Genomic DNA, 27,178 nt, shown 5'->3' on the forward strand with positions numbered 1-27,178 from the left:
AGCATTTCTTGTTTCATTTTCCTTTTCCTCTTTCTTCATCTTGGTGGCACATACCTTGCCTGAACGTGACCTTCATATGGGTTAAGGTCTGTTATCGTAGCCATGCCAACCAAGTAAACTGACTCTCTGTTATAATGAAAACTGGGGGAGTGATGGTGTAGAGAATATCATCTGCACCTCACACGAGAAGCACGTTACTGGGTGGACCACAGAGTCCATTACAGCAACAAGAGTCGCATTGCCCAGGGAAACCGAACTGCCATAACATGGCTTCCTGGGCTCACACAACTAAAATGCTAGTCTAGTAAGCTCTCACTCATTGACTGGCCCTCCATCACTGGCATGAAACCTTTTAACAATAACCCTCTTCTGCCAGCCCCCTAAAGCCATCAGAGTATGGATATTAAAAAAGAAAATATGTGAATGAGAGGACATCTGATATCTGCTTTGACAATATAAAATGCAGTTCCCTTTTGAACAGTGAATACTTGATGCCCAATACAAATGACCCGGTTTTAATTAATTCCAGTAAAATGCTCAGCTGAAACCAACATGCATCATGTCCAATCAAACGACAGACAGTGCTGGTTATGTTGATGCTGGAGTTACTTTCTGTATACTTCAAGTTTGTTGCTTACACATTGCAAAAGTTTGCGCTGTTCTTCACAGTGCTTCGGAGCACTCCTTCTTTGCTTTAGGCTTTGCTGGGTGGACTCTGGCAGCTTTCTGAATTTGCTCCAAAAAGTTCCCAAAATTTGAGCAATGAATAATTAAATAATCTCGTCAGCAGCTGACGAATCAATACCTCTAAAACACGATCCAGCCAAGGTCTTGGCTTCTCCTCTCCTATGCTATTAGGCCTGAGGATCAAACGTATTCAATACCAATATGATCAGATGTCCCGGAATAGCTTGGCAGTTGGAGGTGTCCCTTCATTAGGCAATGTGCTGGGGGAGGAAGGTGGACAGGTCTATCAGCCTTGGAGGCAGAGAGGGGCACCTACAGGGCTTTCTTCTGCACAGTGCTAGTGCATTACCTGTGTGGTAGAATAAGACTGCTGGATTCCCATTAATTTTGTTGCCTACAGCCAGACTTTCTTTACAGTAATCAGTAGGACAATCTTTGCTACTGCCAAGACATTTAGTTCTTGGAACAAGTCTGGTTAGCTGGCCTTCACAGTGCTGCTCAGCTTAGTTTAAAATGAACCAGCTCCTACTGAGTCAGCCTTATTGTGCAAAAATAGTGAGTTATGGATTGAGTTGTCACCAGCACTAATAGCAGCACTGAATATGAAAATTAAAATAAAATAAAATACAATGATATACTTCATATACTTCACATCATATGCTGGAATTCTGTTTTTGACTCAAGTTTAAAACAAAACACACAAAGAAGCAAAAAAGTTTGTTAGTCATGCCTGCCATATGACTAAACATAAATATGAATCTCAAATCACAGTTTTTTTTCCTTTTGTATATACAAAGTGATATAACAAGGTACTCAATATAAAACCCAGTTGTTGTCCTTTCTATAAAGCACACCAATCATGCCACATTTCTTGTAAAGTCTTCTTAGGCTTCGTAGTGTAGTTTAAATGTAGTTTATAATGCATGTCATCACCTTCAGTGTTGGTTTAGTTAGCACTTGACAGAGCTATCTTCCTTTCCGCCCTCATCGTGATCTTGTCATTTGCACACACGTCCGCTCACACCTGAGTCGGGAGAGTGGGGCAAGCGCATCGTTATAGATTGCGGGCACACGCAGGGAGGTAATTACAGCGCGGCTTGTTATGGCTGCTGGATGCACGCGGTCCAATGGAGTATGATGGAGACCTAAGCTCTGTATGCAGGAGATTAATGACAAGCATGTGATCCTAAAGGAAAAACAACACTCTTTTCATCCTGCTACTGACTGGAGTGAAGGGGGCCAGCGAGAAGGGAGGGGCAGCGAATGGAGATGTGGGGGCCGGGGTTGTTAGGCTGGCAGTGCCGCCCACGGCAAATTATGCAAGTAGATGTGCAGTCCACAAATCAAATAAGAGCCAGTGCAACACTCAGTTGGCCTCTCAATCCGTCATGGAGTACCTCTTATTGGCTAAATTGGCCCTTGAAATGAAGTTACTGAGATAAGGTGCTTGGGTCTGCCGTTTAGATTTAGTGAGAACCGACAAAACAATAGTGCCTGAGAGTGAATGTGCTGAGTCCGATGTCCGAAAACAATCAAATCTGTGGAGTTCAATTAAGTCCAATGTAGTTTCACCAAATCAAATTTCACCATAAAGGAGCAACTTTAACTTTATAGAATGTCAGTTTACTGGTTATCGAGCATGTGTAAACATCAGTTTACTGTTTATCTAACGTGTAAACATCAGTTTACTGTTTATCTTTAATATACATAAATGCCAGTTTATTGTTTGTTTAAGGCCTCGTGTTTGGGTTGCTTAAATATTAGTCTCATAATTCAGCAATTTTAGCTGTAATCATGTTTCATTAAGGCCCTTATTTACCTAAAGAACCAAAGTCTGAATTTAAACAATATCTCTTATGTAATCTTGTAGTTACATTAAAGCTTTTACAATTGAATTTAATGAAGCAAAATTTGAATACCATTTGCCTTTCATTTTCAGCTGCTCGAATTCAGCTACACACATTCAGATTCAGTCTTCTCACACCACATCCGAGAACTCAGGAAAAGCAATCAAGCGACGCCAGCCTCATGCACAGGCACTTCTGCGCTGAGATTGATCAGTCACTCCCAGGAAGCTCCGAGACAAACTGTAACAGTGGGAACCGTACTCTACCAAAACCTGAGCGTGCACAGCCGCATTTCAAATGACTTATAGTGCCACTGGGGCAGTTAATAAAGAGGCCCATCACTACGGTTTACAGAGACAAGAGGTTCAGGGATGGCAGAAGAAGTCTGCGCACTGCTCTGCAGTCTGCACGAGACAGCCCTGCAGGGTGAGCTGTGTGTGGCGATATGATTCTGATAGGTGATCGGATTTCTGTACCTGTTACAAGATTGCTCGCAAGCCTGCGAGATATTGTTGTCTTACCTAAATAAACCTCTTTTTGTTTGCTTAGTGCGGTAGAGGGTAGTGTGAAATTAGCTGAATTCATTTAGATGGAATTAACCTTTATGTGCCTGACTTCTACATTCATTCCCCCATTAAATGATCAAAACAAATGTGCACTGTACTGAGAAATGCTTCATCATGAACATTCATACTCGGTTTTAGCTTAATGGGAGAATGGGGATGGAGGCTGTGCTGGCCATGCTGGTACTGCCCTGGTTTTGGCTGTAATTGCATTCGCAGACCAATACTAGGAGGTCAGGGCTTCCTGCACATAATTCGCCTGCCCATTAACTCTGCTCTATCCGACCGACATGGAATCAGGGCTGTCTGCGCCCTCCCACCCTCTCTCCTGCCCCCACGCTGAGCCTGAAAGCCTCGCGCCCAGCGATACGGCGTCTCATTAATGCGGCTCCGCGGCTACGGCGCGGGCTTCAGGGTTCAGGGTTTGGGCCCGACACGCAGCACACTGGGACGCTCCAACAGCGTCGTGTTTAATCGGGCATGGGACAGCACCATTCCGAACCGCTCCCACTCGCAGCCCCTTCCCCCAGCCCTGGGCCAGAAAGAGAAAGTAATTTCAGCCTGACCACTGTTAGCGCTCTGGAGGAGGCCACGCTCATTGCATTTTCCTAAACGTGCCTCCCATCGATCGTAACGCACTCCACTCTGTGATGGATCCTTTTTGTCTGTCGGAGGCCAGGTGGAAGGGAAAGAAGCAGGGACGAGTGTTGTTTGTGGGTTTATCTCTTTTAGGAGGGGCCGTTGGTTGTCACTTCCAACCCCTGGCCTGCTTCCTTGTTGGAGACAGGCAATATTATTCATAGCAAATTTCCGGTCACTAGCACACAGGAGCTCTTGTGTGTATCTTTGAGGAAAAATCCTGGTCTCCAGCAGGTCTCAGTCAGGTCCGAAGCATGTCTCTGTTGAAAGCATTTCTGACCAGGCTTAATGACTTTGTCAATGTGAACTCCAAGGTCTGGGGAAGAGGACATTGTCTCTCCCTTTGTCCCCAGTAGCAATATCTTTCAGCTTCTCACTGGAACATCCTCCTGATAGATGGTTGATAGCCAAGAGTATTTTTGAATGCCGACGTGGAGCTAGTGTCCTCTCCTCGGTTGTGTTCCTGAGACTTTGCTAAAAGTAGATCCCAGCGTAGGAGGGGTGCTGCCATGAACACTACCAATATTCTTGTTGGTGGGTGAATTCGGGCTATTTGTAATGATTGAGTATAAATGTGTAGAGGCCGTGGCCTGTATTATAACACTGTGCTGATTACTTCCTCATCAGCTTGAAGCTTTGATGTACCTCTTAGTTTTCTCTGGGCCTAGTTTGCCAAAAGCTCGTGTTAACTATTAGAGACTTTGAAATGGATGCTTTCTTATTTATAATGATTCTGAATGAATCATTATATGAAAAAATCTGAATTTTTATATTGACTTTTTATTTTTATTTTTGTTTATTATATAATTTATTTATATGTTTATTTTTGCTGGATTGCATACTGGGCAGGCCTAGATGATGCAATTCTGCTGACTGATTGACATGCATGTGTGTGGGGTGTGTGTCTCAGTGCATATGTGCAGTAGCAGTGAAGATAGCAATAAACACCTAGATGCCTTTGAAGAGTGATTGTTGTTCATTAGTCATCCATTACATGGATAGGATCGCATCCAAGAATGATTATTTTTGATCAACCCTACGTAGTGTCTTTGTTGGCTTCTATTATAACTTGCTGTCTATGTGGAACGTGGAAGGTTTCTGATTATGTCCATGATGACTAGGATTACTGTAATTATCAATATTTTAGCTAGCATGTTCTGCATTGCACAGTGCAAAAAAATGTATTTTTGCTACTCAGGACTTGCAAACATGAGCTGTTATTAGCAAGCCAATTTGACGTATTTCGTAGCTACCCTGATAGCATTGTAACATGAAAGATCAGCCACATTGTAACACTGAATTGATTTCTCAGACCTTGCAATCAAAGGATTTGGGGAAAATACTTGCTCAAGGGTAACTTTTGAGTCCTTGAGTTACTATTTCCTTATTGCTCAAATGTGCATGAACAAGAGATCCAAGGGATTTAATATTTAACACTTAATATTTAACACTGATTGCTAGACATGGCTATGACTGTCAAGTGCAAAGTACCAAATATTTTGGCACTTTATGCAGCAGTTTAATTTTCACAGTAGCAGACCTTTAGGAACTGAAGCATAAGACATGGAAGACTTCTCAAATTCTATGCAAATGAGAGAAAGAATGTTCAGTGTAATACTTGGACTACCATTTAAATATTATCTGTGTTTTATGACACTTTTCGGAAACCCGGCCCTGGTCTGGTGAAGCTACTCTTTCCTAGTTGTTATGTTTTTGATATGTGACTGTTCTTTGTACAAAAGGTTAGATACAAGCCATAACTCCCCTAGCTGTTCTTTAAACACTCTCCAGTACTCTGTAACAGCATTTTCAGTTTTTATTCTCATGAAGATACACTACACATAAATCAACATTTTCAGTGGTGGGTTAAGAGCGTTCTGTTAAAGCCTCGTGTCCAGTAACTCTGGCTGAAACAGGGAGGGGTGGAGTGAAAACAATCGCAGACTTTCTGCAAGGGTTCTCCACTCAGCCGACATGAAGGCGCTAGCCAAACGCCCTTTGCATTCGTAATGAACGAGCTCTCGCAGAAGCACTCAGCCGTAATTACAGAGGCGGCTGCAGGAAGCGCGTAAACAGAGCCAAACAGCGAGCCCCACAGCGGAGCTAATGCGGCTCGCCGAGACGTCACCCATTCCAAGAAGTCCAGAGCGGTTGGGGGTGGCGGTAGGGCTAGGGGTGGGGGTGCTGGATGGGATGGTGCCAAGGATTTACTTGAATGCAGAAAAGGACCCCATCATCAACACCGAGAGCGTTTTGTTTCATTGTTGTCTTTCCTCCCTCTGCGTTTCCAATTTCTCGGCCAAATGTTTCATTTAAAATTCAAAGCCGTTCCGAGGCAGTTTGAGAAGTGGCGAGCCGCGAGCAGAGCGGCGCTGGAGCGCTGGAGTAATGGCTCTGATCGAGGCAATTACGCGGTCGGCCACGGCCTCATTTGGCGCAGGCTGCCTCGCCCCTCCCCCGCCGCCTTGACTTCGTTTGTCGTCGCTCTCAGTCCCTTGCCGCCGCCTGCCCCCTCCATCTGTCTCTCCCTAATGTCGCGCCAGCGGGCGGGGTGGCCATCGCTGTCGGGCCGCTCGGCGTCTGGCGCTGTCGCCGGTGCGTAGCGACGTGCCGCCGAGACGCTAGCACGTGCTCGGAGGGAGGGAAACAAACAGAGGCAGATACTTATGGAGCTATTGAACTATCAATGATTAACTGAATGCTTCTAGCACTTATTGTTTGGTATTGCACATATCGTTCCATATTGTACTTGTGCTCATTTTGCATTTCTTATAGGTATCAGCACTGGCCTCTGTATTTAGCACTGGTCTCTGTATTTAGTTTATTCTAATTCAATGGTGTCTTGAACTCTAACCTGCTGTACTGGCTAGGATGTATTCTATGAGTAGATGACAAAGCACTTTTGTAAGTCGCTCTGGATAAGAGTCTGATAAATGCCGTAAATGTAAACATAGTAAACCTACACATATTCTGCAGTGTGGTTTATCACTTTATATGAAGGTCGATTTAGCTAAAATTTGGACAATTATGGCTCTGAATGCACTGAACTTTCAGTTAGGAGCTGGTCTCACCAATACGGCTTTGCCCATGAATAGTGTTTTGTTGTTGTTGTTGTTGTTGTTTGTTTGTTTGTTTGTTTTGCAGCTGCTAGTCTAACAGTGCTTTATTCTTCTGTGTGGCAAGAGAGAGAAATACTTTCATTACAAGTCAGAGTTCACAGCATTTAAAGTGCTACATTCCATTCCTCAAGTCTGATTAGTTGTTAATGAAAAATCCCCAAATGCATCCAAGCTTGGCACAGTACAAACAAACAACACAATCAGGTAAATGTTACATTTTTTCTTCATTCTGGAGGGAAAAATGCCATCCACTTCCTGTTTGAGGATTTTGTAGCCACCATGATTGTTTTCTCTGTTTCTTCTGCCTGACACAGAGCTATTTACAGAATGGGTCCATGTGACAGACACTGTCACTCCTTGATGGAGCAGTTGGTGTGACACAGGCTGTCACTCAGGTGAAGGTGAATGTGTAGTGGGTGCTCTGAGGGCTGTGCCATAGAGCCTGCTCTTCAGTCTGATGTTCTGCGCACGGGTTTGTTTCCTGTCAGACCAGGGTTTGAGACAGGGTGTGGTTGCTGCATCAGCCTTCGTCACAGCCTGTACTAACAGTTCCCATCATTTTGAAGGCCATCAGCACCTGCTCTAGGTCAGTGAAGGAGAGCTTTTCACACAGGCTAGTGGGCTTCAACTTCATGGTTAGATATTTTTTAGGGGGGACAAAGCATTTGTTAATGCGTGATAACGTCTGTTTCAGTCATAGCCTTTGTGCCGGTGGCTGTCGGCACATCATCTGGTATCCAGAAAAGCTGTCCTGTCTTTTCTGAAGCACTTGCATTCCGAACGCTGTGATGTCGAGCTTTGTTTCCTCCATCTCTTTGACAAATGCCTCCAAAACATGGCCTATGTTCCAGGAAAGGTCAAAAAAAATTTCAGCAGTGCCAGTTTTCACCTAATCCTCAAGGATCTTTGTCATTTAATACAGGCACAGGCCTTACCAAGTGTCCTCAATTACAAGTCAAAGCCATCAAACATTGTAGGAGATGATCAGCTGGATGAAAAGATGACACAATTTATTCACCGATCAGTGCCAATAAAGATGAGGTTCTCTTTGTGGAGCTGACACTGAGACGCAGTCATAAATCCCTAAAACAACTGACTCACTGTCCACCGATCACATGCTTGCTTGCATGCATTGTGAACTATGTGAGCTGGGTAATTTGTGTTCATAATGCGATTGTTTGTACTACTTAATAGCTGGTATGATGCAAGAGTTCTTTTCTAAAATTGACATTATCAGCAGCTGTGTCAGTTTATAATTAAAAACTCCCCAAAACATAAAGTATAGAAGGATTGCCATTGTTGGCTTTAGCGTACTTATTTTCCTTGATTATTATTAATGTACTATTATTATTAGCATATTTCTTTTAGTATTATTAGCATACTTCTTTTCCGTGATTATTAACTACAGCCTTGTATTTTTGCCAGGACCATCCATATAACAAGAACAAGAAACTGAGTATTTTTGAAGGAATGAACAGGCTAGCATGCGTAGGCTTAGTTCCTTAGTTACTAAGTTCCTTAGTGAATCAAGCTTTTATGAACAGTGATTAGGATCAGGATTTGACAGAGAAGCTGATCTGAGATCAGGGCAGATGTGTATATGTTTTTAACATTGTTGCTTTTATTTCAGAGTTCTGTAAGAGTAACCTCAAACAGTGACTCCAAACGGTGCACCTAAACTCAGTTTGGATCCTTGATGTTTTGTTATAAGCAACAAGGGAAGACCAGTTTTCCCCTAAAGGTGGGACGTCCAGATAAATGAGGAACAGCTGGCAGGCCTGGGTGGGCATCATAAATATCAAACAACAGACCAGAGAGACTGAGAAGAGGGAAGCAAGCTCATCTTGGCCTGTGGCAGCAGGCCGAGTGTGGAGGTGGAAAATGGGAAGATGTGGGCTGCTCGTGGTGTTTATGGTTGTGATCATGGTTGGACATATCAAAATGGTTAATGGTTCTTTAAGGGGGTTTGTTCTCGACAAAGCCATAATTCTGACCTTTTCTGTGCAGGGTGTCTGCCACACATACACCAAAGGTCATTCCTATATGTGGAGTGTTGATATTTATTTTCATGTTGATATTCATTTTCAGCAGCATGTGGTAGAAGAACTTACAATACACCCAAAACTGTAGTATAATGTGGAATTTAGGACATCACAGCCCCTAATATTTTGTTCATGTAGTTACATTGGTTCTGTGTGTTTAGAAGTAGGTTCACACAGGGAAGGGGCAGAGGACTCTTGACAACACCGGGGATTTGCACTTTTCTCTCCTCCGTTATTTCTGAAATGCCCCTCAGACAGATCTGGCACATCCGATCCGAGGTACCGATAGCACATGTGTGGGATTGCGAGACACTACTAGCCTGTCTGTCAATGTCACAACGACATTTGTGCCCTCGTCTATCTGCCTGAGGGTCTGGTTAAAGCAAGCCACATATCTTGGTCTGATGTCTGCTAAACCCAAAATCTGATGCACTTGCTCCTGTGGAGTCAGACATTTGTTATGACCATTTGACCAGTTTGACAAGTGAAAAAACATGGTTTCGAGATGTAAACACTTTACACTGAAAGGTAATTTAGCAAAGCTTAGTCATTAACAAGGTCGCATGTGCAATCCCTGTTTAAAAATAAATGGTAATGTGCTTTTATGCTCATGGATTTTGGTTTAGAGAAGCTGGGAGTTTAGTCTACACAGAATGCCTTAGAGGTCTGGAAGGCAAAGCTACATGGAACTTCTTTTAATTTGTAGAGCAGGAGGAGTAGGAACCCAGTAGATTTAAACTGCATTATTGGAGATCTCTGTGGGAAATGAAAATGTCTGGATTTTTACTTTATACAAAGTAAACACAAGCATGCTTTCTGTCAAAATTTGGTTGTGCATTTATGGTGATATTGCATAAAAGGTTTTTGAAGGCTTTTAAAAGAATCAGCAGTCATAAGTTGAGTTCTCAAAGGTAATTCTAAGATAAAGATGGCAATTCTTAAAATGAGTAACATTAAATTGCTTCTAAATGTAATTTAAAACTGTAAATGAAATTAATCAAACATATCTCACATATTTGTATTTTTCCACTATAATAAAAAATAAGTAAAATACTCAATTCCAGAAAATAAATCACATAAATGCCTCATGTGCATTGTTTAATTTTATCAGTTAATGAAATTTGCAGTATTGAATGTGAGCATTTAGCCAATAGTAATCCTGACATAAATTAGGGCTTTGATTTATGAATGAAAAATGTACTGCTGATAGTTTATTCTTCAGCACAAAAAGGGAAATGTGATTTATTTAAACTCGTACTGAAGACCATTCATCTAAGATTAGTGACACATTAATGAGGAGAGCAGTCAGACAAACAAAAGGTAACGTGTGAAGGTAAGCACCCTGAAGGAAAGTGTAATGGTGAAATCTGTCAGTGAATTTGTTCATAATACACAGCACACAGAGTGGGGAACTTACAAAGGAAACACCATCAGGGTTATAAATATGGCTCTGAAGTTCTTTGACAGCACTTTAAACTTAGAGCGTGGGCCCATCTGGTACCTTTGAATAGATTGTAAACATGGAACCACATAACTCACAGAGTCGCATACTTATACTGGCTACCTGCTCAGTCTCCCTTACAATATAAATGACTTCTTCTGGTTCTTAAGGCTTTGCATGGTTTGGCTCCACCTTTGAGTACTGTTCATTCTTCCAACACCCAGATACTTTCTGCTTTATCTTCTAGATTCTGCATCATTGGTTGCAGGACTTTTAGTTCTGATGAGACACTGAGGATTCCTGCTCACATGCTTCTACTTCTTTCCCTCCTTTTAGCTGGCCTTCCCAGTGACAGAAATACTGCAGTTTAGAGACTCCATATTTTTAATTTATTTTGTTTCTTCTTCTTTTATTATTATTATTATTATTTCTGCAAATTCCATTCTTCATATACTCTTGACTTAGAGTAAACAAGGAAGACTTTCCAAAAAAAAAGAACTAGTGCCACTTTTTGGGTGTGAATCTTAAGTCAGTAATGTGCTTAACTCACTTAAGGCAGTGACATTAATTATTTAGGTTACTGAAGTGGTTTCATATAAAATTGCACCTTTGAACTGAAACCACTTCAGTAACCTAAACAGATAAGTGGGTTTACAATTGTAATACACTAGACTGGTGAGCATCCGTAAGAGATACCCTGTGCTGTTGGCTCCTCTTGGCTCTTTAGGCTCTCCTAAAATTCCCAGATTTGACGTTTTAGGACAGCAAACCTCCCATAGCCCCCCTGCCACGCATAATGTGTTGCCGAATGTGCTGTCATTATGGAATTATGGATTGTCATTTGGGGATGACATGAATGATTCTAGTAATGATCCACAAGTCAATAGATGAAACCTGGCCAGGATGGATGGTTAGCATGGTTCAGCCAGAACCCTGTGATCTTACTGAGTGCCTTGAGACCATGATGTCCACCTTCATCTTCTCCTGTTGCTAACAAGGGGGAAAGAAGTCATTCCACTCCCCAGAACATTAGCAGTAAAGCAATGTCAGTGGTCATTAAATTATTAACAGCCACTGACATCCCTATTGCTATTTCAAGATTCTTCACTAAATGGTTTCTGTCTGGCTCCTCACTTGATGTGATTTTCCATTCATTTGGATCTTACAAGAAACTCCATTAAAACCCACAATTAAAGCACTACCTCATAAAAACAAAGGCAAATGGGTCCATTTGCCAATACCTGGATGAACTGTAAATCAAAAACTCCTAATTGCGTTCCTACCTAATGGAGGATAGGAAAAAATAAGATGCAAACAAACAAACAAAAGAACTGGTGGTATGTTTCAAATTAGCCAAATATCCACAGCTTCAGACTGGAGAGCTCAACTAAAGATTATCGCTGGAATAGCCTCCTCATGCTGAAATAACACACTAGTTAGCATCAGCACATCATTGATTCTCTGTCCCATCCTTCAGGCAATGTCTGTGATCATTTGCCAATTACTAAAGATGAAAGATCTCAAGCTGCTGGCCATCTCTTGGCCATTCCAGTCTGCCAAGGTGGCGCCGACGTGCCCCAGAGTGTCAGTGTTTGAGGTGCAGCAGCTGGCAGAAAACCAGAAAGGTTTCAGCGCCTTAGGAAGCGCTCTCCGACTGCAGTGTTGCTTAAGACAGTGGCATCTGCCTGGAGCCATTAGTATCTCTGCGCCAGCTATATGGCACCTTTATGATGTGGCAGCATCTGTCAGCTGTGCTGAGGATCTGAATGGGGATTTGATGAGCCTTGCCGACCCTCTCGTGTTTGCAAATGGGAAGACATAAAACTGCAGGAGAGCTGGTCACGCACCAGTAAATCCGACCCATTCATTCCCCGGCGTAGCATAAATCCGCCCATCCAAAGCACTTTTGCTTTACAGCCCAGAATTTTCCATACACAAACGTTCTGCAAGGGTATGCAATGTCCCATTCGGGTGATTTGATCAGGACATTCCTTGCCATTCCTGATATACTCCTGCACTTATACTCTTGTGCGCCAGAACATAGGCAGACATGCTCTTCTATATGGTAACGTGGGAGCTGAAAGTACAGAATTAAGAGGGCATACAAACACATGCTTGTAGGTGCCAACTCATAGCAGCTCTTGAGACGGAGAACACTGTGCTTTGTCAGAGGAAAGGGGGATAATAGATGTGTTGTCAAGTGAATGCTGGAATCACAAATTTCACTGTTTAAGCTCTGAAATATTGATGAAGGATTACATAAAAAATATACCTCGTTTAAGGTATTAAAAAACATTGGCATTGTTTAATCACAGCAGAAGACAAAGACATCTGGATGCACTCCATGAACATTTCAGCTGCTAAGTCAAGGGGAGTGAAATATGGTATGACTAAGATCAATGAGCAGATGTGTGAAGAGCTGCCACTCAGTGAGGGCGCTACCTCTTAGATCCAAGCTGAGAAGTCAAGGAGACAGACTCTGCAACACATAATAACCTACCACAGCCTAGGCTAGGATCTAGAAATGCTGAACACATATCAGCGTCCATGACAGTGTTTCTAAGAATGGACCCTTCTGAGAGAAGATATGAGAACAATGTTATAAGAATTTGCTTTTTATAGGTTATTTGTTTTTAAAAGTCATGGACTGACAGGTACTTGGAAACATCCCTTTCAAAGACTAAAGTCTATTTGTGTAAGAAATAAATTGGTATGTTTTCTATTTTGTTCTTTGTCCCTACAAAATAACTCTTCTGTAAATTGGCAAATCGTCTTTTTCAAATGAAATTGTGGTGTCACAGATCGGTTAGCTGTCTAAAAAGTCATATGGTGGAAATTCAGCCAAGAAACTAGTTGACTGTGCCGAAACAGAGTTGACACTGCTTGCGGGCATGAGAAAATATGACTGAAAGAGAGCCATTCATTTTCGTTAGCCATAATTGTGTTTCGGAAAATGGAGCCCATTATTTTCGACATTGACAGTCTTGCCTAAAACGGTTCTCCTACTTAAAGACTCAAATTAGGACCCAAAATGCAAATGCATGCATGCATACATTCCCAATATAAGAACAGAACTGATTTTGTCTCCTTCATTGCAGTGCATCCAGATTTCTGTGTGGAAATCAATTTGAATATCCCATCTAGGCTGAGTCATTGCAGACACTCAAACACATGGTGTCATTATGAGGAGAATCAGTGTCCTGCTTGCATATTTGGAGGCCTGCCATGGCATGCATCCCTGTGTCTACTGAAACCCTTTTGCTTATCGTGCCACTTTTAACAAGTCCCCAGGGAGCTGTGCCAATAATTTCCCAATGGTTACATCTTCCCTTTGAAACTCAAGGATGGGCAAACTACAGCGGAAAACCCAGCCAGTTCATCATCAGCTGCAGAACTGGCAAAAATGTCAGCATGTTTCAGTATCTCAGTGTGTTCGGGTCGCAATAGAGAAGCAAACAGCTGAAGCTTCACAAGCTGGTAACCTCTGGGTGGCTGAGGTACTCTAGCTCCAGTTCTTCAGCTGGTGCCCATGGCCCACTAACAATTTTCAGCCAAAAGTGAAACTATGCCCAGATCGCTCAGATAATCCGGTGCCACGTGCCACCCAGGACTGTAGGGGAGGCAGAACGGCACTCAGCTGGGTCTCTTCACGGTTGCATGGCAACGCTGAGCTCTTGCTGTTATCCTGTAGTGCGCATTCAAGGATTCAAAACTTTTATTCAGATAGGGAAGCTTCAATTGCAGCAGGGTCAGGTCAAAGTTTAAAACAACATGTAACCAATACACATTCATATAGGCCTGGCTTCTGAGACCAAGAGTAGTCCCAAACCTAGGCTCAAAAGGACTTTCAATGGGAGCTCATCAGACATAACAGTCAAGTACAAGACTTTTTAATCTTTGTCCATGTAGCTGGCCAATAATCATTCACAGTAAATCAACATAATTATACAGCTGACCAAACAGATGCATTTAGATGGCTTCCCTCCCTTAAACTGCTGAGATTCCAAGGGAGCATGGCATTCTTTTTAGCTTTTAATGAAGGCTGGCTTGGTTGTTCTCTCACTTATCCCCATTTTCTGCCTGCCCCACTGAGCAGCAGCCAAGTCGAATTAAGTGTTATACGAATACTCTGTGCTCCAACTTCGAGAGTTCGCTGTTTCCATTTTCGAGATGACCCCATTAAGAGTCATTAACTCTTTATTCAGGCATCACCAACGCCACAGGATGCCTCCTTCCTGTGGTCTTTGAGATAAGAATCTCAGGTCTGCTGCATGTACACATCCCCTGGCAGAGAAGGAGGTCACTGTTTGCCCCGTATCGATCTGTGCTCTACTAGTGGCTCCCTGGCCCTTAAGCAGCATGCCTCCTCAGCTTCTCCCAGCGCTGCAGCGTTCGAGGATGGATACTGTTTCCGTTTATTCTGCGGTTTCTCATGCTTACCGCCACAAGGCCGTCTTGAGAGAGAGAGAGATGGTGCAGGAGCGAGACAGTGGGAGGGGGAGAGAAAGAGAGAACATGCTCCGAGGTGCTGCAGTGTCCCCTCCCCGCTATGCCACTTATCGCTACTTGAGATCTGTTGCCAGGTGCCATGACAAATGCGGCATCGCCTCCTTCCACCTGTGGATGGTTAGATAAAGAAGCCCGTCCAGTGATGTTCTGCCCTTCGTAAGAGGCTGTGCTGGATTTTGGGCGTGGGGGTGTTTGACATGAACAGGGGAGACGGCGAGCCCTTGGCAGCTGGAGATGTTTCATGATTAGCAGGGAGAGATCACACTGCATGCTCTGATGAAGTGGGTGCGCTCTCTTTTGCTCTCTCTCTGTCTGTCTCACTCACTCTCTTTCTCTCTCTGTCTCACTCTCTCTCTCTCTCTCTCTCTCTCTCTCTGTCTCTTTCTCTCTCTCTCCACTCTCACTCTCTCTTCCCACACAACAAAATATGAGTGGAGTTCAGCTATAAATGTAAACAGAGCCCTTTGCTCCTGTATGCGTGGATGTCTGCGGGACCTTTGCACTGCATTCAGCATAGTGGAACAGGCTGTTAACCCATCCTCGTCACCTCTGGGCATAGCAAACCAGGAGATTCAATTTGCAACCAACCCTGCAAAGCAATCTGCTTTTGCAGCAGGGTGATGATGGCAGCCATGTTGTCCCTTGTACAGTTGGCATGCGGGTCTTTTTTCCTTTTTTTAAAAACAATTCTGAATAAAAAGAACATAAGCAAAATCACAACAGTCTCCTGACCATCCCCCCACCCCCGAAATATGTCTCCAATTTTATGGTTGAAAATAGCCTAATTCCGACTGCTTCCCTCATCACAGTTGAGATGTGCACGGTGGGCCTGTCTGAGGGCTGGCATGCTGCGGAGGGGCGGTGGCGGGCATGCTCCAGCCAAGCGCAGAAAGCACCTCGTGGTTTGGTGGAAAGGAAGCACCGCGGGAGTGGTGCACATGCCTGGCACTGACAGCCCACAGAAACACAGATGATGATGGAACATTCCCAACGTGCTCTTTACGACTATGCTTTACACGGCACCCCCCTAATGCATTCTGCATTGGCCAAGAATGCTTGCCTCTTGCATAATTGTGTGAAATAAAACCAATACTCTGAGTATGTGAAGAATGCCAGGTATGCGCAACCAATTAAAAAGCCAATTTCCCCAAGAGCTTCGGTACCTGCATGTTTTAAGTGGGACTGTGTAAGCCTGTAACGGCTGGATGCAGACGGTGTTAACAAAGCATAGCGCTTCCTGCATTCAGCCATGACTCGCAGCCGGAGCCTTCGGTACAGCACCGTTCCAGTCAGTGCTCTCCGGACCATGGGCTACTTCGCGGCTCTGCAGGTAACCACGGGCAAAGTCCTCCGCAGACCTTTCACCACAATGGCAGCAGAAGCGCCATGTGCTACAGTCCAAACAGGCTTGTCGTTTGTCCTGAAAGAAAGCCATGCCAACGCAGACGCATGACACAAAGCAGGGGAGGGAAGGTGTCATCTTACTCGTATGTGCCTCCCGCAGACCTGTACAGGCCAAGGAGCTGGGGAAGAGTGAGGGGGGTGGGGGTGGAGGGGTGGATTAATGCACTTGGAGAATGGGCAGTTGTCGAGGAGATGATGGTCCCTCCAATCGGCTTCCAAAGGAAGTGCTGCAAAAAGACTCGAATGCTGTCTGAAGCATTTAAGTCCAAGACTTAACTGTGCATACTGCTGCACTAGAGCCTACATTAATTGAGTTGCACCTGTGTCCCTGCTGTGTGTGAGGCAGATCCTGTGCCAGGCGGCATTTGGCACCTGTGCTGTCTGTTCCATCAGTCTTGCCTCTGCTAATTTGCCCACGCTGTGTGGACCTGCTGAGCCCATTGCGAAGACTCAAAATCTCGCTGAGGGTGCGTCGCAAGTTTGGAATGTGCTTAGGCCTCAGTCGCTTGTCATTCCGACAACGCTGGATGTGTTTCAGGGAACGCAGGAGTGAAGCTCAAGACTCTGCAAGACTCTCAAGACTCTCGCAACGGCGACGGAGCTGGCACCAGGCAGAGTGAGGCCTGGTGGAGAGCGAGAGGAGCATCTGCAGCCTGTGGGCGGTGAGAGAGGAGCACTGGTAGCAAGGTGGCACCCACGGCCTTACTGACTGCTGAGATGGGGAAGCTTTCACAGCAACTCCTTCCAAACACCTGGCAAAACCATCCAAGGTCTGATAAGCTCTATGGTGCCCATAGCCCTTTAGAAATGCTTCTACTCACCACTGGGGGAAGGGGTCATGGTGAAGCTTTATAATCGACAACATGGACAAGGATGCCTGGTCCATCCATGTCACCTACACTTTTATATAACAGTCAGTATCTACTTTATATGAGTCATTTCTGCTAGCTGAACTTTTTCCTCCACCTAAGCAAATGACACTACTTACCATATGCCAGAGAACATCACATAATTAGGACTCGTTTTCCCATTTAAAGTGACAGCAGTGTAGAGCCCTATAATTCGAGCGGGTTTTTACACTTGACAGATTGGTATTGTGAATCTCTGCTAGGCTAATGCCAGCCGTCAGGATGCTTACTCCTAGCGGTGCAACTTATCTCCATGGAGGATGAGTGGTGTGTGATGGTGAGGACTTGTGGTGGCCCCCCCATCACACAACACAGCGGTGCGTTTCAAACAAGTGATCAGTGGCCCGGTGGCACGGAGGCACAAAGCTACTGCGAAACGCAATTAGCAGTTCAATGGTTCCTGGAGAGAGCACCACCATTAGGGGTGCTATCGTTACCACCCTCTGCACAGGCCAGTGGGAGGGGGGTTGGGGGCAGGGAGGTTGTGGGGGGGCCACAGGGCTTCTAATTGGGAATCCGGCACTGACACCTGGGGCACTAATTATGTTTTCTCTTCATTTAAGACCAATGTTCTTGCCACCACCCATGGTGATATTCCTCAAAAGGGCTTATGGAATTCAAGGAATTATAGTTGATAATAGAATAATGTCAATTTCCTGTCAGTGATGACCTTACTCTGCAGAAACTAGACACTGATATAGCGCTGTCTATGCTGGCTCCTCACTGTGTGTTTATATGATAAAAGAATAAAGACTTGATATGTGCTAAAGAGCATGCACATTCCTTAACATTACTCAAGAGCTGGGCCATATCTTTCCTATCACACTGGCCATAATAGTAGCAAATTAGTTGTAAAATGTGTGTTGTATTTTTAACATTAGATCACTTTTGAATGCACTTTTGAATATAAGCAAAATGTAAGGATATCTTTCCTCAGAAAGGACGTCGTGGGGTTGGTCAGTTTATACACCAAGTAGCTTCTTTAAAGATGGCATCTGTCAACATGGCTTTGGTGCATCCTGCTAACTCTATTTAGGCAGGAAAATTGGCTACCAGCAGATTTAGCTGTTCCGCCAAGTCTGGGCCTATTTTTCAAAACACCAATTATGAGTCCCTGGCTCATCGATCAAAGGTCTCCATTTATACCGAACAACACGAATGAATTCAGGACCTTATATAAAATGGGGGAAAATTACCTGGCTCCTGCCTCTCACACTGGGCCACTGTATAACTTGTAGAGGGAGGTTGTGTTATGCCATACCAAATACAAGAACTGCAGTATTTTCCGAATGGTGGTTCTGGGTTACTCAGAGACATTACTGACTCATAGGCACTGATGTACAGCCATTCACACATGCTACCCGCTATGATTGCAGATTACCAATGTTTAAGATTTGCAAGCAATGCCACTGCATTGCTGGCAAATGACACTGTGTGGTTTTTTTCTTGGAATACTAATTGCAATCGTTGTATTAGGGAGATTCTTTAGGGAGATCCTTTAGGATGATTCTTGTGCTATGTCATCTCCTACAGCTAATGCATGTACTTAAGCCTCCTCAATTCTATAGAACCTTTAATGAGGACACTGCCCAGTGCTTTATTTATTTGCCGTAATCAATATCTGATCAATCAGTAGACGACTCAAAGCAATTTGGTAACTATCATCCAAACAGCATGTGGGCAAATTAAAAGCAAAGTGTGCAGTAAAGACCTATTGATTGATAGCTTATCACTAAGAGTTTTAAGCGAAGACAACTTCAGTGCCTCAAAAGACAGTAAGCATGCCACACTGATAAATCACTCCTGAATTGATCCATAGCCGGCATATATGGGCCCAGGGTTTTCCTGATGTAGGAATAATGCAGGAATCCCGTTTTAGCTTTGGGCTCCATTGGTGAAGGTGACAAATGGCTGTCACATTCCGTCTTCCGAGGGTATCCTACATCTGCGGACACAGTCACACAATAACCACCCAATTACCTTTTATAATACATTCAATTAAGTCCGTGTGCCCCCGATTACGTGCATAAACATCCATATAGACAACTAATGGGTCCAATCACGAGTGAGCTCACATGCTGTGAATCATTTTTGACATCCAGAGAGGCATTTGCATAATTAAATGCAAATGGACTGAAGTTGCATAATTAAAAATCTGACATGGATCAGTGTTGTGAAATAGTGTGGATTCGTGCAGCGAGCTGGGGGAGGGGTTGGTGACAAAAAGACACCGTGCTTTAGTGACGGCCCCTCGGCAAACACAGCCTGTGTAATTGACTTCATTAGAGACACTGTGCATGGTGAATTGTACTGGAAATTGTCTTTCCTCCTCAGATGGTGTTCCTTTAAATGGCCACACATACAGTACACACTTCTGATGATTTCCCCAGGAAACACAAGCTGACGGTTGCTTTGGTCTGCACACAGGCTCAGATATTTGAGTGCAATGTTTCGTCATTTTGTGGCTGTGTTATCAGAAATATTATGCTTCCTTCCTTAGCAGTGTTGTCCCGGCCAGTGGAGTTCCGTCATCTTATATCTGTCATGCCCAGGAGATGCATATCCATCAGTGGACTGGTGACATAAAATGTAGACTGATGCAACTCCCTATCGTTGCGATCTGTATTCAGTTTCCTTGCTGTGTTCTAGGTTAATGTAAAGTCTTTTTATGCAGGTCCATAACCTGAATGTCAGGCCAGTGCAGCGTGCCAACCTGTTCGCAGCAAAAAGCAACACACGCCAACAGCTATAGGTTAAATAAAATATTTATATACAGTACCAGTCAAACGTTTAGACACATCTTCTCATTCAGGTCTTTTTTTATTTATATTATTTTCCACATTGCAGATGAATATTGACGACATCAGAAATATCAAGGAAAACATACAGAATTATGTAGTACACAAAAAAGTGTTTTATACTTAAGATTCTCCAAAGTACCTAATTTGGTAAACAAAAATATGTTTTATACTTTGGATTCTTCAAAGTAGCCACCTTTTGCTTTGATGACAGCTTTACACACTTGGCATTCTCTCAGTCAGCTTCATGAGGTAGTCACCTGGAATGGTTTTCCAGCACTCTTGAAGGAGTTCCCAGAGGCGCTGAGCACTTGTTGGCTGCTTTTCCTTCACTCTACGGTCCAGCTTATCCCCAACCATCTCAGTTGGGTTTAGGCCTGGTGATTGTGGAGGCTGGGCCATCTGACACAGTACTCCATCACTCTCCTTCTTGGTGTCAAATAGCCCTCACATAGCGTGGAGGTGTGTTTGGGGTCATTGTCCTGTGTTTGCAGTCTTTGTCCAACAAATGATGGACCCGCTAGGCGCAAACCAGATGGGATGGCATGTCACTGCAGAACGCTGTGGTAGCCGTGCTGGTTAGGTGTGCCTTGAATTTTAAATAAACCACCAACAGTGTCACTAGCAAAGCAGCCCCACACCATCACACCTCCTCCTCCATGCTTCACGGTGAGAACCACACATGTAGAAACCATCTGCTCACCTTTCCAGTGTCTCACAAAGACGTGGCAGGTGGATCCAAAACCCTAAAATTTCAAATCATCAGATCAAAGTATAGACTCCCACTAGTCTATTGTCCAATCCTTGTGGTTCCTGGCTCAAGCACTTCTCTTCTTGTTGTTCTTTCTATATATATATAAAAGCAGTGTGTATATGTGTGTATATATTATATATATAAAATATATATATAAAATATATATATATATATATATATATATATATATATATATATATATATATATATATATATATATACACACACACTGCTTTTAGTAATATATATATATATATATCTGTCAGGCATAATTCACTGGCGGTGCATGTTTAGCACTGGGACTTCCACAGTGCTTCCACAGTCCTGTCATTCACGCTTGCTCTCATTTGTTCCAGGTGGCCCGTCACGCTGGTCATCACCACCATGCGACTGCTGCTGCAAGGGCCACAAGGGCGAGGGCGAGAGTGGCACCTCCTTCAACGAGCTGTCCACCTCCAGCTCGGAGAGCCAGTCAGAGGCCAGCTCGCCCCAGGGCACGGTGATCCGCGGCCCAGTCAGCCGGCAGGCCCACGTGCAGACACTTGACCGGCCACCTAAGAAGGGCCCCGGCGGGCAGGCACAGCACACGCCGGGCCAGCAGCAGTCGTCTGAGCAGCGGCGCAAGAGCGACCTCCTGCGCACGCTCACGGCAAGCTCCCGTGACAGTGCCAGCACTGGAGGCAAAAAACGGCCCACCAAGGAGAAGCTGACGGTGGAGGAGGAGCTGGAAAAGTGCATCCAGGACTTCCGCAAGATCAAGATCCCCGAACGTTTCCCCGAGCGCAAGTACATGTGGCAGGCTGACCTCCTGCGCAAGTACCGCCTCTGAGGGCCGGCACGCCCACGGGAACTCGGAAGTCGGAGTGTGGCTTGATCCCCTTCGAACTCGCTGCCAATCCCAAAACCCTCAGCTGGGGTGAAGTGTGGGTCGCTCAGGACTTCCTTTCAAGCCGACCGGCGAGGGCCACCACTTCTGTGCAGCCCTTTGTCTCCTTTGGTTTTGATGTCCTCTTTCGAATTAGCACAGATGAGCACAGATGCATATTTACTTTTTTTTGGGCAGGGGGTTGGAATCTTTTTAACCTTAGCACGTTGGCAGCGCAGTGGTTGCGTTCGGGTGGCCCAGAGGTCGGACAATACGTCATAAATAATTCACACCGTCTCTGCTGTGCCCTCGCTATAAATAGCCGGTGCCTTGGCCGATATGAGAGCCTGGTCCGATTTCATCACTCTCAGAACCACAGAAGACTGCAGGTTCCCCCATTCAGCTTTCTCCCTGCTCTGTTTCCAGGGCCCGGATACCCTCTCATTCCTCAACCTTATTATGTCCTCATATGGATTTAATCCAAGTATAAAAAAGGGCTGCTCACAGTCGGTGGAAACTCAACACCACCCCCTCTCCCCTCCCTTAACCTGATGTATTGAAATTGCAGCCTGAACTACATTGATCCAAACACAATATTTTAAAAATGGAACAAGCGACAGCTTTCACCGAAGAGTGGAAAACAATATAAGAAGGAACATGCTTCGCTCTCACACACAATTACACACAGATAGAGAAAGAATTCCTTACAATGGCAAAATTGTACACCAAAAGACATGTTGTCCCATGCTGCCACTATTGACTACAGTAATGACAAATGGATTGCGTCTGTAACTGACTGTGTGGCCAATAAATATTGATGGTTAGACTTTACATAGTATTGATGGACCACCTATAAGCAACAGATCATATCTCAGTTGACTTTTATGGGTGTAATCAATAACCACAAATATAATATTTGAAAACTCACAGGTGTTTAAATTCAAAAAGGATATAAAAAAACCTTTTTGGTAAAATTTAGTCCACAAAAGCAATGTAATTAAATTTGGTTATAAGTTATTATAACTTATCTAAATAGCAGTGTAGCCTTTCAGTTATCATTAGGACTATTTGAGATTTATTATAATAAAAGACAAATTTTTAACGTACAAAACAGAATGGAGTGACATGCTCTAATAATTTGCAACGTAACGTAATTAATTTATTTTGACACGCCAGTTGCCGGCGTGCTCTGATCACGACTGGTGATGGTTAGAGAGCGAGAAAATGTCATCCGTCTGTTAATCAGTGCTGGAAGTGATTATATGCTCTTTTCATTGATGCATGAAAGGTCAAAACTACGCTTGTGAAGTTTGGCCGTTTGGAATATCAATGAGCCCACGTTCCCCACAACAGACAGCATGGCGATTTGGACCTGAATAGGTTTAGCCAATCAGGAAATGGGTTGCTTGAAGTTTCATGTCCGTCTGTAAACTGTGCAGGCAACCAAACTGATTAGAATAATATCTGTAACATTTTTTCTAGACTTCACAGAGGTCAGAGATTGTGTATCAGTACAAGTAGAATTCTGTAGCTGCCTAAAACCGAAAAGCTACTATTATTGGAAAACAGTACGTAAAGAACCGAGACCACCACCACATTTGCCAATAATGTGAATATAATATTAATTAAATTATTTTCTTTATGTCATGATGGAAAATAGATATAACAAAGCTCTATTAAAAAGAATTAGAAAGTTATAGACAATACCAAAGGAACCGTATAGGGGCAAAGATCATAATCTCTTATGTAACATAAATGTATAGGCTATTTCTTTTGAAGTTAGACTGACACAGATTATATGACTGGCATTAAAGTTGGCCCTCAATAACATGTCCCCCAATTAATTATCCTTGCATATGAGGTTGAATACTTGGGATGGAGAGTAGAGTTTATTACATGACAAATACTTTAAAGATGAAATAAATTTATCCAGATTAGCGCAGTAAATATTATATTGCACATCCTCCCTAGGAAACATCAGCTGTTGATCACATTGTTGTAACATCATATTCCATCAGTACACTGGTGTTTTATAACTGGCTTAGCTGCAATGGGTATGAACTGTATCATCAGTTGTAGCGACACGGTATTCCAACTATGCCAAAACCATCACAGACTGTGAATATTGTAAAATAAAAGCACTATAAATCATATGTAAATAACAGCGAGAAGTTAACATAGTTATATTGCCTACCAGTGAGACATGCCATAACCCCTAATCCATGAGAAATCAATTATACTGATCCCTTATTGAATGAATAACAAAACAGGCAGTTGAAACAAATAAAGTAGTGAGCAAGATAGAGCCAAATCTAGTGGACGGAATGATGTTTTGTTATGGAGGTCTTATGGGACGTTATGGAGGTCTTATGGGACATTATGGAGGTCTTCTGCATGTGTGAATAGCACATATGAAAGCACACGAAGGTACTATGTCCTAAACCCCTGACGAAGCAGTTCAGGTTCCTTCATCTGTGTGCTGAGCCAGTCTTTATTAATGCTTTGTCTCTAAAGGTGACTATGATATGATGCACTATTTAGTGTTAGACATCATTATCAGTGACAGTCACGATTTTCTGAATTTTGTTAGCTTAAACCAAGGCTATACAGTCCCAGAGGGCCACATCTCTGCAGACTTTAGCATTCTTAATTCACACATCATAGCTGATTCAGCACATCAGCTAATAACCAAGGCCTTCGTGAGTGGACTATAGTGTTTAAAAGAGGTAAAATACTAATCTGAAGGCCCCCCAGGACCTAACTTTGACATCTTTGACAACTTAGAAGCTCATCAAAACATACTTGACAGAGGTTCTTTAAAGATATTTGACCATGTTTTTGTCACAAATCCTGAACGATAAATAGACTATATAACAGCGCTTTAGCCATATTGGCCGAATGAGTTCTCAAACATACCCTTTAAAAGCCCCATGATGTAGTTCAGTGTTCTCACTCTTAAACTGAACGTACAGGGATGGCTAGAGGGTAATAGTAATAATCATGACTCAGAAAACGTCTGATCGTCCACCACATACTGCGTCAACCAACAACACCGATAATAAACACAAGGCTTTAAAAAAAGCTCCTACAAAGGATATGACTCAACATCCACAGAGCTTGTCTTTTGCACAGTTGGATGTAACAGCTAGATGTATTCTCAAACACAGAACTAAAGAGTAAATGGATAAAAGACCTCTTTAATTTCACCTGGATAATATTACACCATCAGCTATTAAGCTTTCATCTCACTTTGGGTGATAAATGGTTAGCAAGCCCTTTATTTTAAAATTCATAAATATACATGTCGCAAAGGTAAAAGGACCTCAGAGAATGTTTTGCACATTGTTATATTTTAACTATTGTATGATAGAAGTATGCATTCTACAAACTGTAAATATTCTCCAAATGTACACAAATAAGTCAAACCTGAGTTTTACTGTGATGTGTGGTTGCACACACATAAAGAATGGTATGGTTGTGTGCCAATTTTACAAATGTTAAATGTTGATAAGAAGAAGTTAACCCTAACAAACGTAATATTTATAAACATTTGTTGCATTTGTAATACTGGTACAGAGCTGACCTTTTCAGATGTAATACATGGAGAATGGTTTTGGATGTTGTACTGTCAGCTCTTTTTAAGAACAGAAAATGATGTCACTAACATGTAAATCAGTAATGGTTGCTCTGCCTTTCATTATTATTCAAGTCCCTTGGGTTACATGAACTCAAATCAAGTGTGTTACTATGTATGTACACTTTACTGTCTTGAGTTAAGAGGAGGCTCTTCTTATGATAATCCCGTTGTAAAAGAGTGGAATTTTGTGTTTACACAAAAAGGCCCAAAGAGGTCCACCAGGGAGGGGTAATGCAATCACTAATGTAGAAAAACACAGATCTTAACCACGGAAAACAAAAACATATGAATCACAGTGAAAAAAGAAAACAGTTCTGCAATGGTGTTGTTTTCATTTTGAGGTCCAGAACATTGTGCGCATGTTGAGTATGAAATACTGCAGATACTTTGATTTTGTGACAATGTTATAATGAATACCAAAATTTAAAAATATGTAAAAAAGAAAATGAGTGAAAAAATAAGCACAATGTTGCATCTGCTACTGTTTTGCCACAGATGTATATTGCTATGTATGAAAGACAGAATCACATTGTCTGAGATGTCTTTAGATACAAGCATAGGAGACTTAAAATTGTACTAGTGCATAAAAATAAACTTCTACATAAACACATTTATCTGGCTTTCCTCTGTGGGACTTGGGAAGCTGCGATTGAGACAATGTTCTGAAAAAGACAAACAGTAAAACAAGCCCTCACAAAAAAACGCCACACAACACACATCTAAATGGCAACTGAGCAGAAAAAGGCCTTTATAAGGTTGGTGAAACAGGAGGGTTATGTAGTTCCCCATTTTATTCTTTAATATCCTTAACCCCCCCCCCCCCCAAAAAAGGAAACACTAAACCACTGACACTGTATCATGGTTTCTATGAAGACAAGATCCTTTTGTGACTTTCATCCATGGATAGGTTTTTCAACCACATTTAAGGGCATTGCATATTTTGCACATTCAACACATGTCCGCTGTTTTTTAAGACCAAACAGAGCCCATCTCAGAGGAAATCAAAATAGAGAAAAGGCAGGACACCTTTTCCAACCCTCCCCTGGATATTCCTGCTTCTAGGCAAGATCTCAGTGACTGGCTTTGAGCTCGAGGCAGTCCCAGTAATCTCTCCATGATCGCCTTTTGCATTGCGCTATCTCTTCCTCACTCTCCATTGCTGTCAGGAATACACTGATAAGAAGACCAACATGGCATCTGTTTTTCAGCTAAATGGATGAGGACGCCTTGCCCCACGAAGGAGCCCGGTGACCGGTGGGGCTCCAATCCCAAGCTATGCTGATAGGCAGTGTCTCGGCTGTCTGTCAAAGAGGTCTTTGCTATGAAATGCAATCGCATGTATTTTGACAAGCATGTAGCAGAATAGGCTGTGCAAGACTTGTGATCAGTTCAAATGGCTGTCATAAATCACGCTCATGCCAACATAACAGAACATTCTCAAATACTTTGCCCAGAAAAATGAAAGTACGATGAAACAACAACATTCAATCCTCTGACCTGATTTCCAGCTCACATTTTCAATTTTTGACTAGGACTCACAAGGCCATCAAGTGGAGCATAAGAAATGCAAAATCCTCCTGATGTATATTCCTTTGAAAAGACCCTTCGGCAATCAAAGGTAATCAAGCTGCTATTTCCATCTCATCTTTGGCCAGTGCCATTGTCATCACCGTAATGCTCCACCTCGCTCACATCATCAGTGATGGACCTTCTTGCTGACAGTGCCCCTGTGCTCATCCTCTCCAGCAGCCTGGAACCAGCGGCCTGGAGAACTCACTCTCGAAGATGAGAAGCTCGTTGCATCCTGGCTCTGATTAAACGAGTCTTCGTGGCATGAGGACACTTGCCATTCATGTCACCCTCGATAACCCCCCCTTGCTTCTCTCACACTCTATGTGGCTCTCATCACCTCCAGTCTAACTAGAGAAAAACTGTGGGGGAGGGGGGTGGTTAGGTTTTAGGTTT

The 27,178-nt window shown here is 43.2% G+C and overlaps 1 protein-coding gene across 1 annotated transcript in view; it reads left to right on the top strand.

The window, feature by feature from the left end:
* The window catches only part of kctd16b (potassium channel tetramerization domain containing 16b), a 38,074-nt gene extending 12,251 nt beyond the window's left edge, over positions 1-25,823 (top strand). The window contains exon 2 of the mRNA XM_027023053.3: positions 21,068-25,823. Coding sequence (XP_026878854.2) covers positions 21,068-21,540 — 473 coding nt within the window. The 3' untranslated portion in view covers positions 21,541-25,823. The remainder of the gene's footprint in view (positions 1-21,067) is intronic.
* The last annotated feature ends 1,355 nt before the right edge of the window (positions 25,824-27,178 follow it).

Source organism: Electrophorus electricus, chromosome 8 (genome assembly GCF_041902795.1).
Source record: "Electrophorus electricus isolate QZ-2024a chromosome 8, ASM4190279v1, whole genome shotgun sequence".
NCBI lineage: Eukaryota > Metazoa > Chordata > Actinopteri > Gymnotiformes > Gymnotidae > Electrophorus > Electrophorus electricus.